The sequence below is a fragment of the Purpureocillium lilacinum genome (genome assembly GCF_023168085.1).
Source record: "Purpureocillium lilacinum CBS 284.36 DNA, scaffold_6, whole genome shotgun sequence".
Classification (NCBI taxonomy): Eukaryota; Fungi; Ascomycota; class Sordariomycetes; order Hypocreales; family Ophiocordycipitaceae; genus Purpureocillium; species Purpureocillium lilacinum.
In genome coordinates this window covers 474,381-491,643 of record NW_027072116.1, presented here as the reverse complement: position 1 = coordinate 491,643, position 17,263 = coordinate 474,381, and the positions used below count along the sequence as shown (strand labels likewise).

The 17,263-nt window shown below is 62.2% G+C and overlaps 3 protein-coding genes across 3 annotated transcripts; 1 reads left to right on the top strand and 2 right to left on the bottom strand.

Annotated features, from left to right (window-relative positions):
• Positions 1-448: 448 nt before the first annotated feature.
• On the top strand, positions 449-1,712 carry PLICBS_008070 (bifunctional chorismate synthase/riboflavin reductase [NAD(P)H] aro2; the record flags this gene model as incomplete). Its single annotated transcript, XM_018324446.2, has 2 exons — positions 449-483; positions 557-1,712. 2 exons carry the CDS (start codon positions 449-451, stop codon positions 1,710-1,712), a joined length of 1,191 nt encoding a protein of 396 aa, XP_018177625.2.
• Positions 1,713-2,510: 798 nt separating this feature from the next.
• Positions 2,511-5,616, bottom strand: PLICBS_008069 (uncharacterized protein; the record flags this gene model as incomplete). Its single annotated transcript, XM_018324447.2, has 2 exons — positions 2,511-5,391; positions 5,510-5,616. The coding sequence occupies 2 exons, from the start codon at positions 5,614-5,616 to the stop codon at positions 2,511-2,513; spliced, it is 2,988 nt and encodes a 995-aa protein (XP_018177626.1).
• A 4,258-nt stretch (positions 5,617-9,874) lies between these two features.
• On the bottom strand, positions 9,875-12,400 carry PLICBS_008068 (uncharacterized protein; the record flags this gene model as incomplete). Its single annotated transcript, XM_065601314.1, has 6 exons — positions 9,875-10,714; positions 10,769-10,879; positions 10,937-12,019; positions 12,135-12,144; positions 12,222-12,234; positions 12,343-12,400. 6 exons carry the CDS (start codon positions 12,398-12,400, stop codon positions 9,875-9,877), a joined length of 2,115 nt encoding a protein of 704 aa, XP_065457386.1.
• Positions 12,401-17,263: the final 4,863 nt, after the last annotated feature.

Here is a 17,263-nt window from a genome sequence, read left to right as displayed (position 1 = left end):
GGATAAACGTTTACCCAGGCGGGCATGCACGCTGGGATGGCGTATGTCCAGGTCAATAGCATGACATCAATTGGGGCCGACAATGGACATTGTGACGGATGCACATGTGAGTCAGAGGGTGTCCATGCGATTGAGCACGATTCTATATATTTTTGATCATGTTGCCTTTGCATCATCTGGTAACTTGATCGCCGCCAAGCTGCCCTTCTTCTGCCGTTGCAGCGCTGCCCCTCCCCCGCCATAAAGAGCATTGGGAAAATTCGAGGGGACCAATTCGCTGCCCCGAAATCGGATTACATCAGTCACTGGAGCCCAGTGCCAGCCCACCAACGACAGACAGGAGCAGCTCCGTAGAGCCTCACTTTTTCTCAACATCGAACCATCACAACCATCGCTCCTCGAGCTCCCCCAGTACAGTCCCACCACCGTCCATCCGCTCGCCTACAACATGTCGACGTTTGGGCACCACTTCCGGGTGACGACGTACGCCGGCCCCCTCTCGTCCCGAGTCAGCGTTGTGTCCGTTCGCTGACTGAGGTTTCTTGTCTGTAAACAGCGCCGGCGAGTCGCACGGCAAGTCCGTGTCGTGCATCATCGACAACTGCCCGCCCAACCTGCCCCTCACCGAGGAGGACATCCAGCCGCAGCTCAACCGCCGCCGGCCGGGCCAGTCGTCCATCACGACGCCGCGCAACGAAAAGGACCGCGTCACCATCCACTCGGGCACCGAGTTCGGCCGCACCCTCGGCACCCCGATCCTCCTCACCGTCCCCAACGAGGACCAGCGCCCGCGCGACTACGGCGACGCCACCGTCGACGTCTTCCCCCGCCCCTCCCACGCCGACTGGACCTACCTCGAGAAGTACGGCGTCAAGGCCTCGTCGGGTGGCGGCCGCTCCAGCGCCCGTGAGACCATCGCCCGTGTCGCCGCCGGAGCCGTCGCGGATAAGTGGCTCCGCGCTGCGTACGGCGTCGAGATTGTCGCCTTCGTCACGTCGGTCGGTGGGATCAAGCTGTTCGAGGATAATGGCGAGTCTATGAGCGCGGACCCCGCGTTCCTGAGCCTCGCAGAGGGCATCACGCGCGAGCAGGTCGACGGGTTCTTGCCCGTGCGCTGCCCCCACGAGGAGACGTCGCGCCGCATGGAGGCGCGCATCGCCGAGCTGCGCGACGCGCACGACAGCACCGGCGGCACCGTCACGTGCGTGATCCGCAACGCGCCGTCCGGGCTCGGCGAGCCGTGCTTCGACAAGCTCGAGGCGGTCCTCGCCCACGCCATGATGAGCATCCCCGCCGTCAAGGGCTTCGAGATCGGCTCCGGCTTCCGCGGCGCCGAGATGACGGGCAGCCGCCACAACGACCCCTTCGTCGCCGCGCCTGCCGTCCCCGCCGCCGAGGCCAAGATGGGCATCCCCCGCAGCCGCCTGCAGACCAAGACGAACAACTCGGGCGGCATCCAGGGCGGCATCTCCAACGGCATGCCCATCTTCTTCCGCGTCGCCTTCAAGCCCCCCGCCACCATCAGCCAGGACCAGACCACCGCCCGCTACGACGCCTCGGGCGAGGGCGTCCTCGCCGCAAAGGGCCGCCACGACCCCTGCGTCGTGCCCCGCGCCGTCCCCATTGTCGAGGGCATGGCCGCCCTGGCCATTGCCGACGCCGTCATGGCCCAGCACGCGCGCCAGCTGGGCATCCACATGGCGAAGCAGTAAACGACGACCACCACCACCACCAACAACACCACATCACCACCACCACCAACAACACCACATCACCACCACCACCACCGTCATCAAATCTCGAAGGGAACAAAAACAGACTAGGGGAACCAGAAAAAGGAGGGAGTTTGGGAGCTGGCCGCATCTTCTTTACCAATTCCCAATTACATTGGAAACGCAGTTCCATCTAGATGTCGGAACTGGGATATGTCAAGCAAATGAGAAACGTCACCATATTCAACATGGTCCACACTCACACAGACACCTTCTCCTGGGCCCTCGTTGGCCCCCTTCCAGCACAAGCCTGCGTAGTCTGCGTGACGGGTAATAATAATGTGATTACAATATAGACGAGAAACGCTAGACTCGAGTCTTGATCATACTGCCAGGTTCCTCCCAGCCCTGCAGTCAGCCTCGGCAGCCAGACCGGGCGGGTGTAGTACATGTTCAGCGCGGACAACCCGCCTCAGATCCCAACTCCTCATGTCCCAGCAAAAGTCTCCCAATAAGTCCACCCCAAACAGGAGATGCCACGCCTCGTGCAAAGCGAAATATGAACAGCACAAAATATCCTCCAAAAAATATGGTCGTGTCATCGGAGGTGTCCTTTTAAGCTGTGCCCCTTGTCCCGCAATCCGTCGTTAAGAAAAATGCCCAAGATAATCCCGCTCCCATGGCTAAAAGGCATTGAGAACAAACGTCCAGATCGAAAAGCAACGCCATGCCGGAAATAACATCACCAGCAACATCGAAAGGAGTAGTTCCTCAAACCAGCACCGGCTCACCCCATCATCAGTGTCCTCCGGTGCCGTCTTGGCTCCCCTGTCCCATGTTCTGGTTCTCAAACAGCCCCAGCACGTCGCTCGGGATGTAATCCAGCCACCCGCTCATCAGCTCAGGCTGTTGCAGCCCCAGCGCGCCAATGTCGATGTCTTGGCTGTCGAATGTGATGGAGTCCATGTTGCCCATTCCGTAGCCCCATCCGGTTTGGTAGGGCATGTGGTGGTTGTAATATACATTATGCGGCGCGGCCGCGTGGGCCATGCTCCGATTTGCGGCGTCTGCCAAATTACTGACCGGAGAGGCGCTGAATGCCTCGAAGCCCCCGGAATGCTGGCTGGACGGAGTGTAGCCAGGGGGCACAAAGACCCTGGTTCCGTCGCTCTCTTCCTGAAGCCCGTCGTATCTCCCCGCCGTCGCTACCTGCCCAGGGACTGACACTCCAGACAGGTTAGACGGCCGTCGGGGCTTGCTGTTCCCTGTCTGTGGCGAGTGACGGATCGCCGATGTGGTGGCCTGGGGAACGGCAGGCGGATACATGCCGCCAGCTTCTGCTGGCAGGCTCTGCCGGATAGGGTCATACACCATGTTGCCCGGTGGTGTCCCTGCCTGCTGCGGCATGCTCTGGGGGGCGGAAGATGGTGTCATAACGCCACTGCTCAGGTTCTGGTAGAGAAGCGTCAGGTTCGAGTTGGGCGAGTTGGCCGTGCCCGCGAGACTCCACGCAATCGGGGGCGCCCCGCCCATCTTTGGCGAGGCTGTGGCGAGCTCGCCGCTGATGCTCCCTCTTGTAGGCGGTGCCTTGGTGCTCTCGTACTCTTCGGAAGTGTACGTCTCGCAGTCCCAAATACCCTTGGACTTTTGGTCCAAAGCCGTCAAGATGTACTTGACACCGCCCCAGTGCGTGTGCAGCTGCTGCAGGGAGTTGTAGCATCTCTGGTAGTTCTGGTTGGCCGCCGAGGCGAGCAGCGAATGCCTCGAGGGCTTGGAGTTGGCAGGCTTGACGCGCTCTCTGTGCCGGCCCGCGTTGTTGGAGGCTGGCGGTGACGCTTCCCTAGACGGGCCCTCCGAAGCGTTCGCGCTCGACTCCATCAAAAAAGCACAAGCGGCAATATATATAGGCTGGCTGGTGAACGGGTTGCCAATGAAGCTCTTGGGGTCTATGAGGTCTGCAAAGGCCAAAATATCGCAAATCGTCTTCGCGCTGCTCATGCTCAATTCTCGGCTGTCGGAAAGAAGCTGAAGTTCGCCGCGGAGGTCGCCAAACGGCGTCAAGAGCGTTGGCTGATGGAGAATGATGAAAAGCGCATGGAACCAGAAGTGAAGCAGGAGGAAAGTCGTGCCCTGTCCGACGCTGAGGTATGCCTTGAAGTTGCCAACGTTGAACTGCAGCCTCGCATCCCAATTCTTGTACAGACGGGTAAGCTGATGCTCCATTTTGGACAGCTTCGTCCACTTGTCCTGATCTAGATCCTTGACGTTGTGGATATTGTTGAGCACGTCCGACACGCGGCCGTAGAGGTGAATAATTTCGAGGAAGACGGGAAATAGAGACGGCCAGCCAGTGGCAGGGTCGATGGCCGGCTTCGGGAACGGGAGCTCAAAGTCATCCTCGCGGAAGGTGACTGTCCGGCCTGTGCCCGAGGATATGACACGATCGAGGATAAAGACGGCCCAGAACGTGTCGATGCGCTCTTGTTCGACCTCTCTTTGCTCCTCGACAGTCAGAGCGTCGACCTCGTCGTGTTTCTTCTCCTCTGGGCTCTCGGACTCCCCGTTGACGCGGCTCCGGTGTCTTGTGTACCATGGGTCCTTTTCGCCCTGATACTGGATACCGACGCGCTTTTGAAGCCCGAGGTCGATGGCCATGCGGATGGCTAGCCCGAGATACATCCACAAGGCGCTGTCCTGGTTAGCACCGAAGCCCTCGTAGGCCATGAGCAGACAGGCCTGCACCGCGCCCACGGACGGGCACGGGAACGTGTCCACGGTAGCATGCTTTGCGCGCATGGCGAATACCTGGCCGCGCTCCGTCCGCGGCATCTTTTCGTTGCCGCCGGTCAGCGGCGGGGCATCGGAAAACCTCGCGGCCAGGGCGCATATGGCATCGACGAGAATGGGCTCGACACGCTTCTCAATGACGAGGCGCAGAAACTTGGGCTGCTTGAGGAATGGGTAGTTGCAGCCGAGGTGGACGAAGAAGGTCTTGACGAGGTTGATGATGAGGGGATGCACCGGTCCCGGGCTGTTGGGATCGTAGGCGGGCAGATCCTCGACGGCGATGTCACTCCCGGCGGCGCAGCTGCTTCCCCGGACGCCGCTGGGCGTGGACATGGGTGACGTGCCCGACTGCGACCCACCTGTCGATCGCCGCCGGTCGCGGACAGAGACGACCATCTGCTTGAAGCCGGGCACAATCGCCGTCGGGCCGAAATACCGGAAGTACGGGATGCGGTTGTTGTGGTTGCGGCGCAGCGTCGGCGAGCTGGGCATGTCGTCGGTGGCGGCTGACGGGTGTGATTGATGATGCGAAGAGGGCGAGACCACAGGCTTGACGTCGACATCGTGCTCGGGCTCGACAACAGCACCAGGACGCGCAGGCGCAGATCTTGGCGCGACAGCTATTGTTCTTGGTGGTGAAATTGCTGGAGCCGCATCGGGCGCCGAGCTAGCAGAGGGAGCGTCAGGCTTCAAGGCCTTTCTATCGTCGTCGTCGCTTTGATGCTCCTCGTTGAGGTCCTCATCGTCCACGTGCTTCGACTCGCCCGTGTCTGTGCCATCCTTTCTCGCATCCTCGGGATATCCCAGGCACTGATGGCCATTCTTCGTACAGGTCGAGCAAATGGGTCGCTCGCCAGCACATCGCGTCTTTCGTCGGCGGCACGTCAAGCATCTGCGAGGGAGTCAGTTAGCTTCACTGCCCAGCGGCCCAACGATTTGCGACGCAGCACGCATGTCAAGGGGGCAGACGGGCATGTCATGGGCCGGTATGGTAGCATGGGCAGACGTACGCGGCGTTGATGCGGCGGCGCTTCGAGGGCGGCTGGCCCTGGTTGTGGACGAAGCGGATCTGGCGCAGCGGAGGACCGGAATCCGACTTGTTGAGCAGCGTCGTCATGGCTTAGCAGTCGAGCATGGCGGTCGGGGGGCGATGAGACGGTCGTCGTCGCCGACGAGGAGGGGGCGAAGAGGTGCGTCTCGGCCGATGACCGGGACGGTGGGTGTTGGACGGTCGTCGATATGTGCGTGTGTTGGAGGTGCCGGTCAGGCTCCCGACGGGAGGGGAAGCATCGGACGCTCAGAACAACAGGGTTAGTCGGAGACGTCACCAGACATGGTGGTCGGTGCTGAGGCGGTCGCAATCGACGGGCGTCTGGGAAGGCCTGGGGGCGTGGACTTGGATGCTGGGAGGCGAGGCCTCGGCGGGACGGGCTGGGATCGCGAGATGTCGAGGGGAGGAAACGGTGACGGTGGCAGGTCAGGCGCGCGAGGAGAAGCAGGCGAGGCGAGGCGAGGTATGGTATGGTACGGTGCGCAACCAGGCAGGTACTTTGTATTGCAGATGGCTGTGGTTGTGGCCGGCAGACGGACAACGGTTGTGCAGCGCTGATGGTGGTGGTGGTGGTGGTTGTGGTGGTGGCCCGGAGCTGCGCGTCGGCTGTGGTGGCGTGGTGCAGACGTTCCGTCTGGTGTGTGTCCCAGGGTGCGGGTGTGTGGGTGGGCTGTGGAGAGCGGCCGCCCGGGACACGGAGGGTCGGGTGGCGACAGGGAGGTTGAGGGCAGCCACCCGCAAGACAATTGGCGGTCGCACGCTGGGGGAGCACACTGGCTGCACTCACGGCCCCCGGAGCGTCCACAGGGGTGCTGCGCTAACGGGGGAGGAGCCCTGGAGAAGGCCCTCAGGTGCCCGGGGCGGCCCCGAAAGGAGCTCATTTGGCGCCCACGGGGCATCCCTCATCCATCCCGTCCACCCGGGCACCCAACCCGACTTGCTCGCCCTGCCCGTGCTCCTGCTGCTTGCGCCGACGCCGCCAATGAATTGAACCTGATTTCATTGTGACGAGGTCGGGCGTGTCGAAGAGGAGAGGAGCCGCTTCGCTGATGCATGGTTCTTGGCAGCGGGCGTTGGCCACGCATGCAGAGGCCTAGGGCCGGCCCTGGCGTCGGCAGCAATGGACGCCCCGTCCGTTCTCTAATTCAAGCACGGCCCAGCGCCGTTCCCGGCAGATGGTGGCCTGCAAATCAGCAACGTGCGTTGCCATCTGCCTGCGGTGCTGGTCCGCGTGTGCCTGCCGGGTGCCCATGACCTAATAGAAATGTGCGCCGAGGAAGAATACCTAATAGACGACGGTCAAGCTCTGCGCTGCGCCGCACCGTTTCCTTCACTTCTCGCGCTGTGTCAAAGGCATTACAGGTTCCGGATCTCGGGCACCAAGAGAACGGGGACCCGGGAAACGACCCAAAGCTCGGGTACCCGCCCGTGGACGTGGAGCGAGTTTTCCCAATGGAACGGCGGGAAGGCCCTTTCTGCTACGTACTTAATCTGCTAGCAACGAGGGTGAGAGAGAGTGTGAGAGACAGAGACGATCCCGCTCTAAACTGGGCCTAGAGCCAGCGTCGAAAGGGGGGGCCATTCCAACATCTGGTCGCCGCTGACAGATGGATCATCTTGAGCTTGGCGAAGGCGAACATGGCATGGCAGGGAAGGAAGGGGGGAAAAGAATGGAACCTCGCGCATTCGGGACTCCTGCCGAGCCCATCACCGATGCCATGGCGGTTTGATTTACTGGGGCTCCGTGGAGAACCTGGCACGCGCCGTGCGATCGCGCGTCTACTCGTATGGGAGGAGCGGGCAGGCGAAGACGACGTGAGAGAGACAGCCCAGCCCTGGAGTCAAATGCGCAGCTGAACCAGCTGAACATGTCCAGCTTTGCCAGTTTCAAACAGGCGTTGTTCCAGATTGACAATGCGGCGCTCCGGGGTGGTTCACCTTTTTTACATGCTCCCGCTCCCGTCCTCCCGCCAGCCCCAAGGCCAGGCCCAGCCAGCCGTGGCGTTTTGTCCCCCCCGTGGGTTAAGGTCCCCTTTGCCATGGGCATGTCTCACACCCGGCGGCAGCCCGCGGCGGCCCGTCACGGCTGAACTCTATGTACCGGTTTGATGAATCGCAAGCCACTGGCGCGCGCCTCGTGTGTTAACTTCCAGGGACACGCCGGCCTTCTGAAAGCCAAAACGGAAGGGTTCTGGCAACGCCCCCAGGTACAAAAAAGCAAAAAGGGGAGCCAAAAACATCACCAGCGGTCAACCTCCAGGGTTAGGTGCCCAGGCGCCACAGGAGTTGGAGCAAGCTGGAGAATGGCTCGACGGGGTCCCGTGGTCGCGGGGCGTGGCGCTGTTCCCCGCGACGCCGCTGCGGGCTCTGCGCTGACACCTCAGGGTTTTTCTCTCTCTTTGATCCAATACAGCTGTCAGCCCGCCGATCAACACCTACAAGCTGGGGCAGCTCGGGGCGCCTCGACCGAGCTGGCTGCCAGCAACGGACCTTTCAACGCCGAGCCCACATATGTCAGCCCAGACAATACGCTGCCCGTCTGTAGGTACATAGCTGGCGGTGCCCATCTGACCATTTGCTGCATATATGCGTGACTATTCCACAGGCGCACTGGGTGACAACAGTGGCGCCGCAAAGAGGGGAGGGAGGGGAATCTAGAAAAAAAATCCCGCCCATGAAGGAAAGAAGAAGAAGAAAAGGCGGCTGGACTGCATGGAAGGAAACCTCATGCGACCACTCAGCGGGTATAACTAGCAGCCGGAGGCATAACGTCAGGTACTAAGGCATCTGCAGCGCAACGCGGGGCGGCGCGTGGAACCTCAGACGGCGTGCCCTGCCGCTTTCATCCGTCCATTGATCCATTGACCCATCATCCATCCCTCCATCCAGCGGCCGTCCCTGATTCCAGCCGGTCGCTCAGCTCGCTCACCTCAATGTCAAACCCGCCGCATCGACGTCGAACACACCGGCCCAGCCCGCCGCCCCAGCACATCCAGCAGCACGTGCCAGAGAAACAAAACCAACGGCATGGCACGGTACGGCATCGTCACTATGCGAGCACACCCAGGGGATGCACGTCGTGATTGATGCCAATGCCGCCTCGCACAATTCCTACACGCGGAGGAGAAGCAGCCATCCCGCGCGCTCTCACCGTCCTCGCACAGCAGCTCGCGTGCTCCGTCACCCGAGAACGACGAGCACCCGCAGCGATCTCTCTCACCTCCATCCACCATCCATCCCGGCCGTCGCACCAACCCCCGGGCTCCCCGCTCAGCACCAGCGGCACCTAGTAAGTACCAGCACCGCCCCCCTTCCATCCCTCCCTTCCATCTTCCCCGCAAACGTCCAGAGCTTGTTTTTCTGTGGGCGTATCCTTTCAGGGGGGCCGCCAGGGGGGTGGAGGGGCCGTCCGTCCGTCCCCATGGGGGATCCACCGTTCGTCCAGTCGTCTTGCTCACTTCACGTCCATCAGATGTCAGCATGGCGTGAGTGAGTGAGCCAGCGCGCCCGTCATCAGCCATCCCGTACTTCGTACCCGCTACTAACTGCTGCAGCCTGTAAGTTGGGACGACGGAGGCCAGTGAAGACCTGAATTCCAACGCTGAACCCCCTGGTCAAGGCATGTTGGCCTGCGGACTTTCCTGTGCCGCGATCCCGGCATCCCGGCCAGCCCAGGCGATTCCAAGACGTTGCCACACGCGTCAGGGATTCAACTGCACTGGATCTGATCGGGCTGGTGGACGACCGGTGAGGCGCAACGGGGTGAACGACCAACTGCTTCTTTCCACCCTTCGTCCCCAACAACATGTCTTACGTGCCATCCTATCCGTCTCCTTGCAAGCATGTCGCCTCCAGCGCGACTACTTGGCCCCAAGGGACTAGGGTAGCCAACACTTACTTCACCTCGCCTGCTCGACTGCGTCGCAACACATCATGCGTCGAACGAGCACAACCCTTCCCAGTCCATGGGTAGATCATCCGGTCATCGCCCCCTATTCTGCAGCGCGAAAGCGTTGGCGGGCCCGTTTTGCGGACCATCTGCGCCCGACGCTCCCCGAAGTTGCCCATACAAAGTACACGATTCATACCTGCGAACGGGTGAAGCCGCAATGACACGCCCAAGCAGTGTGCATCCATGTGGAGTGTATTATGACGCAGCTCAAGCCAGGAGACACTGGCGCTCGCGTGTATTCAAGTGTTCCGCATCTGTTCCCAGCCCTAGCATCCCGTAGATGCCTATTCGCTTCCTCTACCGACCGCCCCGCTCGCTCAAGAGGTATTCCAAACGCCCGGTAACACGCTCCCAAAGGCACCTCGTCATTCGTCACCCAAACACAATAGTCCAGCCCATGTCCGCGCTCACCTTGCGCCAGAGGTCGCACCGCCGCTTCGTCCCCGGCATCTTGAGGAACCCCACGTCCTCCTCTTCCGCCGCGTCCTCGAGCGCGTCCGCCCGCTGCCACACCTCCTCGACGACGCACCACGCCCGCTCAATGTTCTTCATGCCCTGGCGGCGCGAGATGCCCGCGAACGAGCGCCGCGCCAGCGCCCGGTCGGCCGGCTCCGTGGCCTCGCACGCGCTCACGAAGAGCGGCCACAGCAGCGACCCCATGGGCCCCCCGTGGGCCACCGTCGCCTCGCAGTGCGTCAGGCTGACGTGCGCGTGCAGCTGCACCACCGGGTGCCGGCGCGGGCAGTCGTAGATGCTGCGGTAGAGGTACACAAACGCTGAGTGGCGGTACGCCAGCGCGCTGTTGAGGATGCTCTGCAGATGGCGGTGCTCCTCGTCCTTAGCCTTGTCGCCGTCCGAGCAGCGCTGCCCCTGGAAGTCCTGGGGCAGTATGGGCTCCCACTCCTGCAGAGCAATCTCGATGGCGGCGCACGTCGAGTCGAACTCGGTGCGCAGCACGGCGGCCTTGGAGAGCTCGCCCGCGGCGACGGCGGCGGTGAGCTCGTTTTTGAGGGCCAGCAGGTTGGACAGGCGGTGGATGACGGGCCACAACGAGGTGGCCATGCCTAGCAGCGCATCGACGCTGTCGTACGCGACGGTGGTGCCGCGTGAGTCGAGCGGTGCAAAGGGCGTGAAGCCGCCACTGGACGGGCAGTTTGACAGAGGGGCGGTGCCGAACGAGAGGGCGGCAATGACATCGTAGAACCGGAACGCCTAGGACAGTCAGTCATCACGGTGTTGGGGAGCATGGACTGGAAAAGGACTCACCCTCTCAAGGAAGACGCCAGTGGGGTTGTTCTGGGGAGGGGCGTTGCCCATGATGGCCATGGCGCCCTTGAGATGACCGTCAACGAGGTTTGAGCGGCCACGCTGGACAAGCTGTGACGACAGAGTCAGCCCAGTATCACAAAGAGAAAAGGACCAAGAGACACATACCACTTCGTAGTAGATGAGCAGCATAATCGCCGCGAGCAGCTCGTTCTTGTCGACGCCGTCGCCCTGCTCAATCAGGCGAGCCAGGCCCTGGATTGCCTGGCTGTGATAGCGGACACTGGCATGGGCTCCGCCGGGGTCAACGCCGCGGACCTCGAGATGGGCGCTCGCGAGAGCGTAGATGGCGCCAGTGACGGCCTGGCTGCCGTGGGAGAGGGGCAGCACGAGCTGCTGGAAGGGGTTGTTGCCCTCATCCTCGCGCAGGACGATGAGGTGCGAGAGCGTGTTGCAGAAGTGCGCGATGAGGTTACGGCGGCCCGCGTCACGCGAGAACTCGTAGAAGGCGGGTGCCGTGAACTCGAAGCGAGGCGAGGGCGGCACGTAGGTGAGGGACTGGCTGGTGGATGATGCTGGCGACGAGGCGTCGGCCGAGAAGTTGGTGAGGGCGTTTGTGATGGACGGGGAGGCGTTGCCGTCCTGCTCGCTGATGGAGCCGTCATCGAGCGGAAGTATTAGAGGGCCGTCAAAGGCGTCCAGGGAGAATGCCCCAAAGTCCGTGCAAGGGGAGTACGCCGTAGCGGAAGAAGCCGTCGCGGTCGTCGGCGCCGCCTGCGGCCGATTGTGAGGAAGCGGGTCGAAATGGTCGGCGCTATGCGGCCAGTCGTCGTAGGCGGTGTCGGGGGAAGCATCGGACGACGAGCCCCCCTCCCAGGCGTGGCCATGCTGGTGCCCATGCTGGTGCTGGTGCTGGCGCTGGCGCTGGCGGTGTTGGCGCTGGCGGCGTTGGTGCAGGTGGTGCTGCTGCCGGGCAAGCCCCAGCCCCAGTCCCGTTGTCGTCACGGAGAGCGGCTGGCGCACAGCGCGCTCGGGGGTGCCTGCGCCTGCACCCGCGCCCGCGCCCGCGGAGCCCTGCTCGTCGTCCGCATCGCCGGCACCGTCATCGTCGTCGAGGTCGGGCTGTTGGCCAAGCCCTGCAGCCTGGTCGGCCCTACGGCGCTGGCGCGGCTTAACGGGATCGTAGCGGCACTCGTGGCCGTGCTCCTCGCAGCGCGAGCACCGTGGACGAGCTTCGTCGCACTTCTTTTTCTGTGGAGAGGGCGTGTGTGAGAACTCTGGGTAGGTGGTGGTGATGGGAGGCCCCGACGTGACGTGACGACGACGAAGCCTCACCCTCACCTGATGGAGGAGGAGATGGGTGTACCTTTTCTTTACTGCAGAGGGCGCGTGCGTGTCAGCATAACGTTCACAGGCTCGTCAGGGGCACATGGCAAAAGGGGTCCTGTCTTACCAAAAATTGCAGCCTGCACCCCGCAGACGGATGAGACATGTCGTCAGCGATCAATTGGCCGGGGTAGGGCGGGTTAAGATAGACCACGGCGGACGCGCGCGTGCGGAGAGACGGGACTCACCAGCTCGGGAGCGCCGCTTGGGGACCTTGGGCGGCGCAACTCGCGAGTACAGCAGCATGACAGCGGCCGTACAAGGTTAAACGCTCTAGTAGGTGCTTCGTAGGTGAGGTAAAAATGTAGTCGACTGGGAGGTGAGTCGCCTCGCTACGCGATGGTGGCCTCAGCTGTTCATGGTCGTGGAAGCCAAGCCTGGGGGTCAAGGCAGGCTGGGGTTGCCAAGCAGGCGCCGTACCGCGTCGAGCTGCTGTGGCGAACAAGACCCGTGGTGAGGGAAGCACACCGAGGCCAGGGTGGCAGAGAAAGTAGCAGGTCGTGTTGAAGACGCGAGGTGCTCGGTAAAGAGCCAAGTGACGGGAGCGAGGTCAAGGTAAAAGGGGGCAAGTCGAGGGTGGCGAGGCATGCGACCGGACAAGACCAAGAGGGCGGCGGCGAGGGTGATAATAAATGTCACGAGAGGAACGGATGGGATGGACGGATGGATGGGATGGAGGCAGGCCGGCATCGAGGGTCGAACAGACGAGACGGGGAAGCAGGGCCGAGCAACGCAACCGCCAGCAAGCAAAGCACCGGGCCGCCCCAGGTTGGTAAGAATGTTGACAAAGGGGGCGACGATTCAGCACCACGCGCGCAGGTAGAGAGGTACATACGATCCCATCCACGAGCAAGACCAACCTTGCCTCGAGTAGGCTACGCTCCAGCCCAGGATGGATGACGGATTCCCCCCCCTTCCCCCCTCCACGATGCCGCTCGAGGGAGGGGGGGGGAAACGGGGAAAGATGGCTCTTCTGCAGCGGCCGGCGCGCGCTGGTGGCTGGCGGCGCCTCTCCACACCTCACCTACTGCCTGATGCTGCTGATGGACCTGATGGCGCCTCATCATGGGCCATATGGGCCTCATCATGGGTCCCCCGGGAGTGGGCGATTCTGCCATCGTGACATTTCCATCGCCCGCCCGCGCGGCGTCCGCGCCTTAACCTTCACTCAATCCCGCTCCCCCTCCCAAAGGCAATGTGAGGTGACGGCCGGCCTCGCGGGCACCACCCGTTGGCTGTTTTGCTCCTCCGGGGACCGCGCTCGCGGTCTCTCGCCGATGCCTCGTACGAAGGACGAAGCACGGCACCCGCTGGGCCCTGTCCCCATCACCTTCCAGTTGTCCCCCCCCCCCGGCTCGTCTGCAGGCTGCGGGCCAGGCGTGGCCAGGGAGCCCGGCAAGCCTCTCCGTCCCCGCCTCCACGCCGTCGCCCGTTCGCGTCTGACGATCGCTCGGACGAGTGTTGCGACGAGCCTCCCGTCTCCCCATCTGCAAAGTATACGGTACCGAAACGGGCTCCGGGGTGACGGCTTGTTCTGCCTGCAATGTGATCGTGTTGGCTGCTGCTGCTCCCTGGGCAGTGGAGCACCGGCGGTACACTGAGTGCCAAATGTACATGCCGACTGTCAGGTGGAGGCCCTGTGGCGCCCAAAACAAAAGCCCTCGAGTCTCCATGTTCATGCCACCTGGAGTCGCCCCACGTGGGCCTGCCCTAAGCCCTTTGCGGGCCCCTTGTGGCGGCGACCACGCTGCAAAAGCACAAGGCACGCCGGCCCGTCTGGAGGACGACTCGTTGTCCGTCGCTGTAGCGGGGACGAGCGGCCAGGGCAGGGCCACCTGGTGGCTCCAGCTGTTCCCCAACCTGCTGAGGTGCCCTGCAATGTCCTGCACTTCACTGCACGCTGCCGTCACGTCCTCCGGCTGTAAACCTGCAACGTCCACTGCCCGGAAGGCGCCTCCACACCCTGACTGCCACTGCAGCGCGGCAACACACCTCGCGGGGTCTTGAAGCGCGCGAGTAGCACGGCCGATGGAGCGACGACGGGCGGTCCAACAGCGTCAAAGTGGCACTATTTCCATGCCTCTGTCATCAAAGAAAACCAGCTGCTTCTGCAGAATTTGCCTTAGTAACGGCATTATTCCCTCACGAAGTATGTGATGGCGCGTTGGCGACTGGCGAGAATATCCATTGTATCTGGAGATGTGGAGTGTCGCTTCGTCAAGCGAGGAGACGGAGTTTAAGTGCGGCATCAACGACCGTGGAGGGGCGCATCCACCACCAAGTACACTTTACAGCGAGCCCACTAGAGCCCGCCCGGACGAGCCAGGGCGAGCCTGAGGGGCATTGAATGCGGCGGGGCAACTCAACCCTGCACGGGCACTGGGTTGTTGGCTTCCAGGTTCCAGGTTTCAGCAGGCCAGCGACACCGGGCCACTGGGGTGGAGCGACGCCTCGCTGGGCTGGCCGCTGACCGACCCCCGGGGCTGCCCTGTGGCGTTGTCGCAACCACACGTTAGTTAGCTGACCTCCCGTCTCCCCTCCCTGCATCCAATGGCTCCACGCCTCGCACCTCGCTCTCGCTCTTTGGAAACTCACCGACGTCTTCTGGAATTCACCCGTCGCCTATCGCCGCCCGGCAGTCCTCCCGATCGCTGCACTGCGCTGCGCTGCGACATGGCCACCACGAACCGCATTAGCCCCTCGGGCCTCTGCTCGAAGTCCACGTCGACGACGCCATCGTCTCGCCGCCGTCCAGGCAATGCCGTCTCCGTCCCCCTGCAAAGGACCACCCCGGACGCCGAGTCAGCGCCCTCGTTCAGCGACAAATGATGCCACTGCCGTCCTGCTTGACTGACGCATACCTACACAACCATCGCCGCCCTGGCTGTCGTCCCGGGGCTGGCACATATCAGCCCACGACCGCCCAACGGAGCGAGCCCCCGAGCCCACAAAACGTGCTGTGGCGTTGATCTGCGCATGTTATGCAACGTGCCTTTTCCTTCCACGCAGGCGATCGACGTCGATCATGCCTGTTCGCAACTGGTTTAGGACAGACGACAGCATGCCCGGACTGTTCGTCTTGTGGGTTCGTGATGCCTCAGCCACGTGCTATTCCTGTCGACGGCCCGGGATGGAGAGACGGGGAGGCGACCAACAAGACCAGGTCCCTGGCGACTCGACGAACACGCGACAAAGATGACTCGGCATCGGCTCCGTCAAATCACGACCCCATGTTCTGCTGCGCCGTAAGCACCTTGCGCCTCCGAGCCTCACATCAACGCCGCTGTATGCCCGAGGGATGAGTGAGCCAGTCGCGGCACTTATGTTCCGTCAGATGAGAGCACGGGCGGCGGGCCGCGCGCCACGCCTGCCATCGTGAATGTCTTTACCGCGTACTGTATGCGCGGGCAACAGCCAGCACTGCATCGTCGCCATGTCGGCTCCGATGACGCTCGTTAATTACAGCCACGGAGCCAATAAGCGAGTCCCCAGAGGGCAGCTTGCGTCGATACGAACGGCGATGCCCCGACGACCCAGCCCAACCCCACACGGGAGACGCCTCATCAGCCAACACGACGAGCAACCAAGGTTGAGCAATCTGCGGAGGTGGTCCCAGCCCTTTTGTTCACGATCTTGCCAAGCTCGCTCATCTGTGAGAGCCGCGTCCGCGGCGCCCGTGGCATGTCTTCAAGTCGTCCACCTCGCCAGCAACACGATAACGGCGGGTACTCCTCGCTTGTTACCTTGGCACTCGGCAAACTCTACGACGTCCCGCCCTCGACTGGTCAATCAGTCCGAATCCCGGGTCGCTTCTCCAAGTCTGCACGGCCGACCTCTATCGCTCCGGCTCAGCCAACCTTGTGATGCTCCCTTGTGGCGGCTCGCTCCACTCAACCGAAGCCGGCACCCGCGCCGCACCATCTTCCGTTCTCCACGACATGGGTCATGCACTGGGTAGTAGCCAAAAGGACTCGACGGGTATGACGCAGATCCATACCGACTTCGTTTGCAATGATTTGATCTTGGATCAAGCGTCTAACGTGCCGTTGACGTCCAGTTCCGGCATCTGACCGTGGATGAAGTTGTGCGACGAGGTGCTTCGTACATACCGTGTTCGCATTTTACATATCAAATTGCGTACGAGCGTCGTCCAGCAGGCCAATCGCGTCGTCTCCCGTTGTTACGTTCATGTTGATGGACCCTATCGCGAACGGCTCCTCTGCAACCTGCCCGAAACGCACCAGCTAGTCGTCTGCTCCCCGGCGATCTGCATCAGCCAAGTCGACTATCGAACGCCTCCGGATCCCAGCCATGCCGGTGTGCGTCTTGCTCCTTCGATGCGCATTCTAGACGTCGATCATGCCGCCGCTGGACCCTTGAACATCCCAATGGAGTTTTGCGCAAATCTCATGTTCGTCTGAAACCTCTGGTCTCTCAAACGACGGCATGCGCGAGGAAGCGCGACATGCACGCACGGGGCCGGGGACAGCCCTTGCTGCGACTCCGCGGCGTGCCCCCATATGTCCAGACTGGAGCCCGACTGTGCTGATGGGGCGCATTAAGCAAGCCGGAGGCTCTTGTTCAAACACTATGACTGCCAGGGACTGCTCCACTGCTGAAACGTCCTTTCGCGGGGTGTCTTGTCAAGTTTCTGATGAAGTGATCACGCCACAGTGAGGTCTGACCTCTTTACGAGGTGTTGGGCAGTCTCTGTCGCGCAACTGTTATGAGCCCAAGCTGGCTGGACGGAGCAGTACTATACGGCACTTTCCCGTCCCGCCACACAGCAGCGGAACGTATTCCGGCAATCTGAAATCACCGGTATCACTTCGACAACTTTGTTCACGTCGGGTGGGCTCATGACAATGTGCATGCACTGCGTTCCGGTCACGGAGAAACGACGACCATGGGGCGATGCACGACGTACCGCATACCACCTTTCGGTGGTACCTGGACCCCAGCCCCGGGATGCTAAGACGAGGACAACAAGAAGTCGAATGTCGGTCGAGGTCAAACTGAGGAGGGCGGAGGGGGAGAGGGGAACGAAACGACGCCCGGGTTCCCCTCCCGTAAGCAGCAATGCACGACATGGGCTCTGCCTTAGCTGCA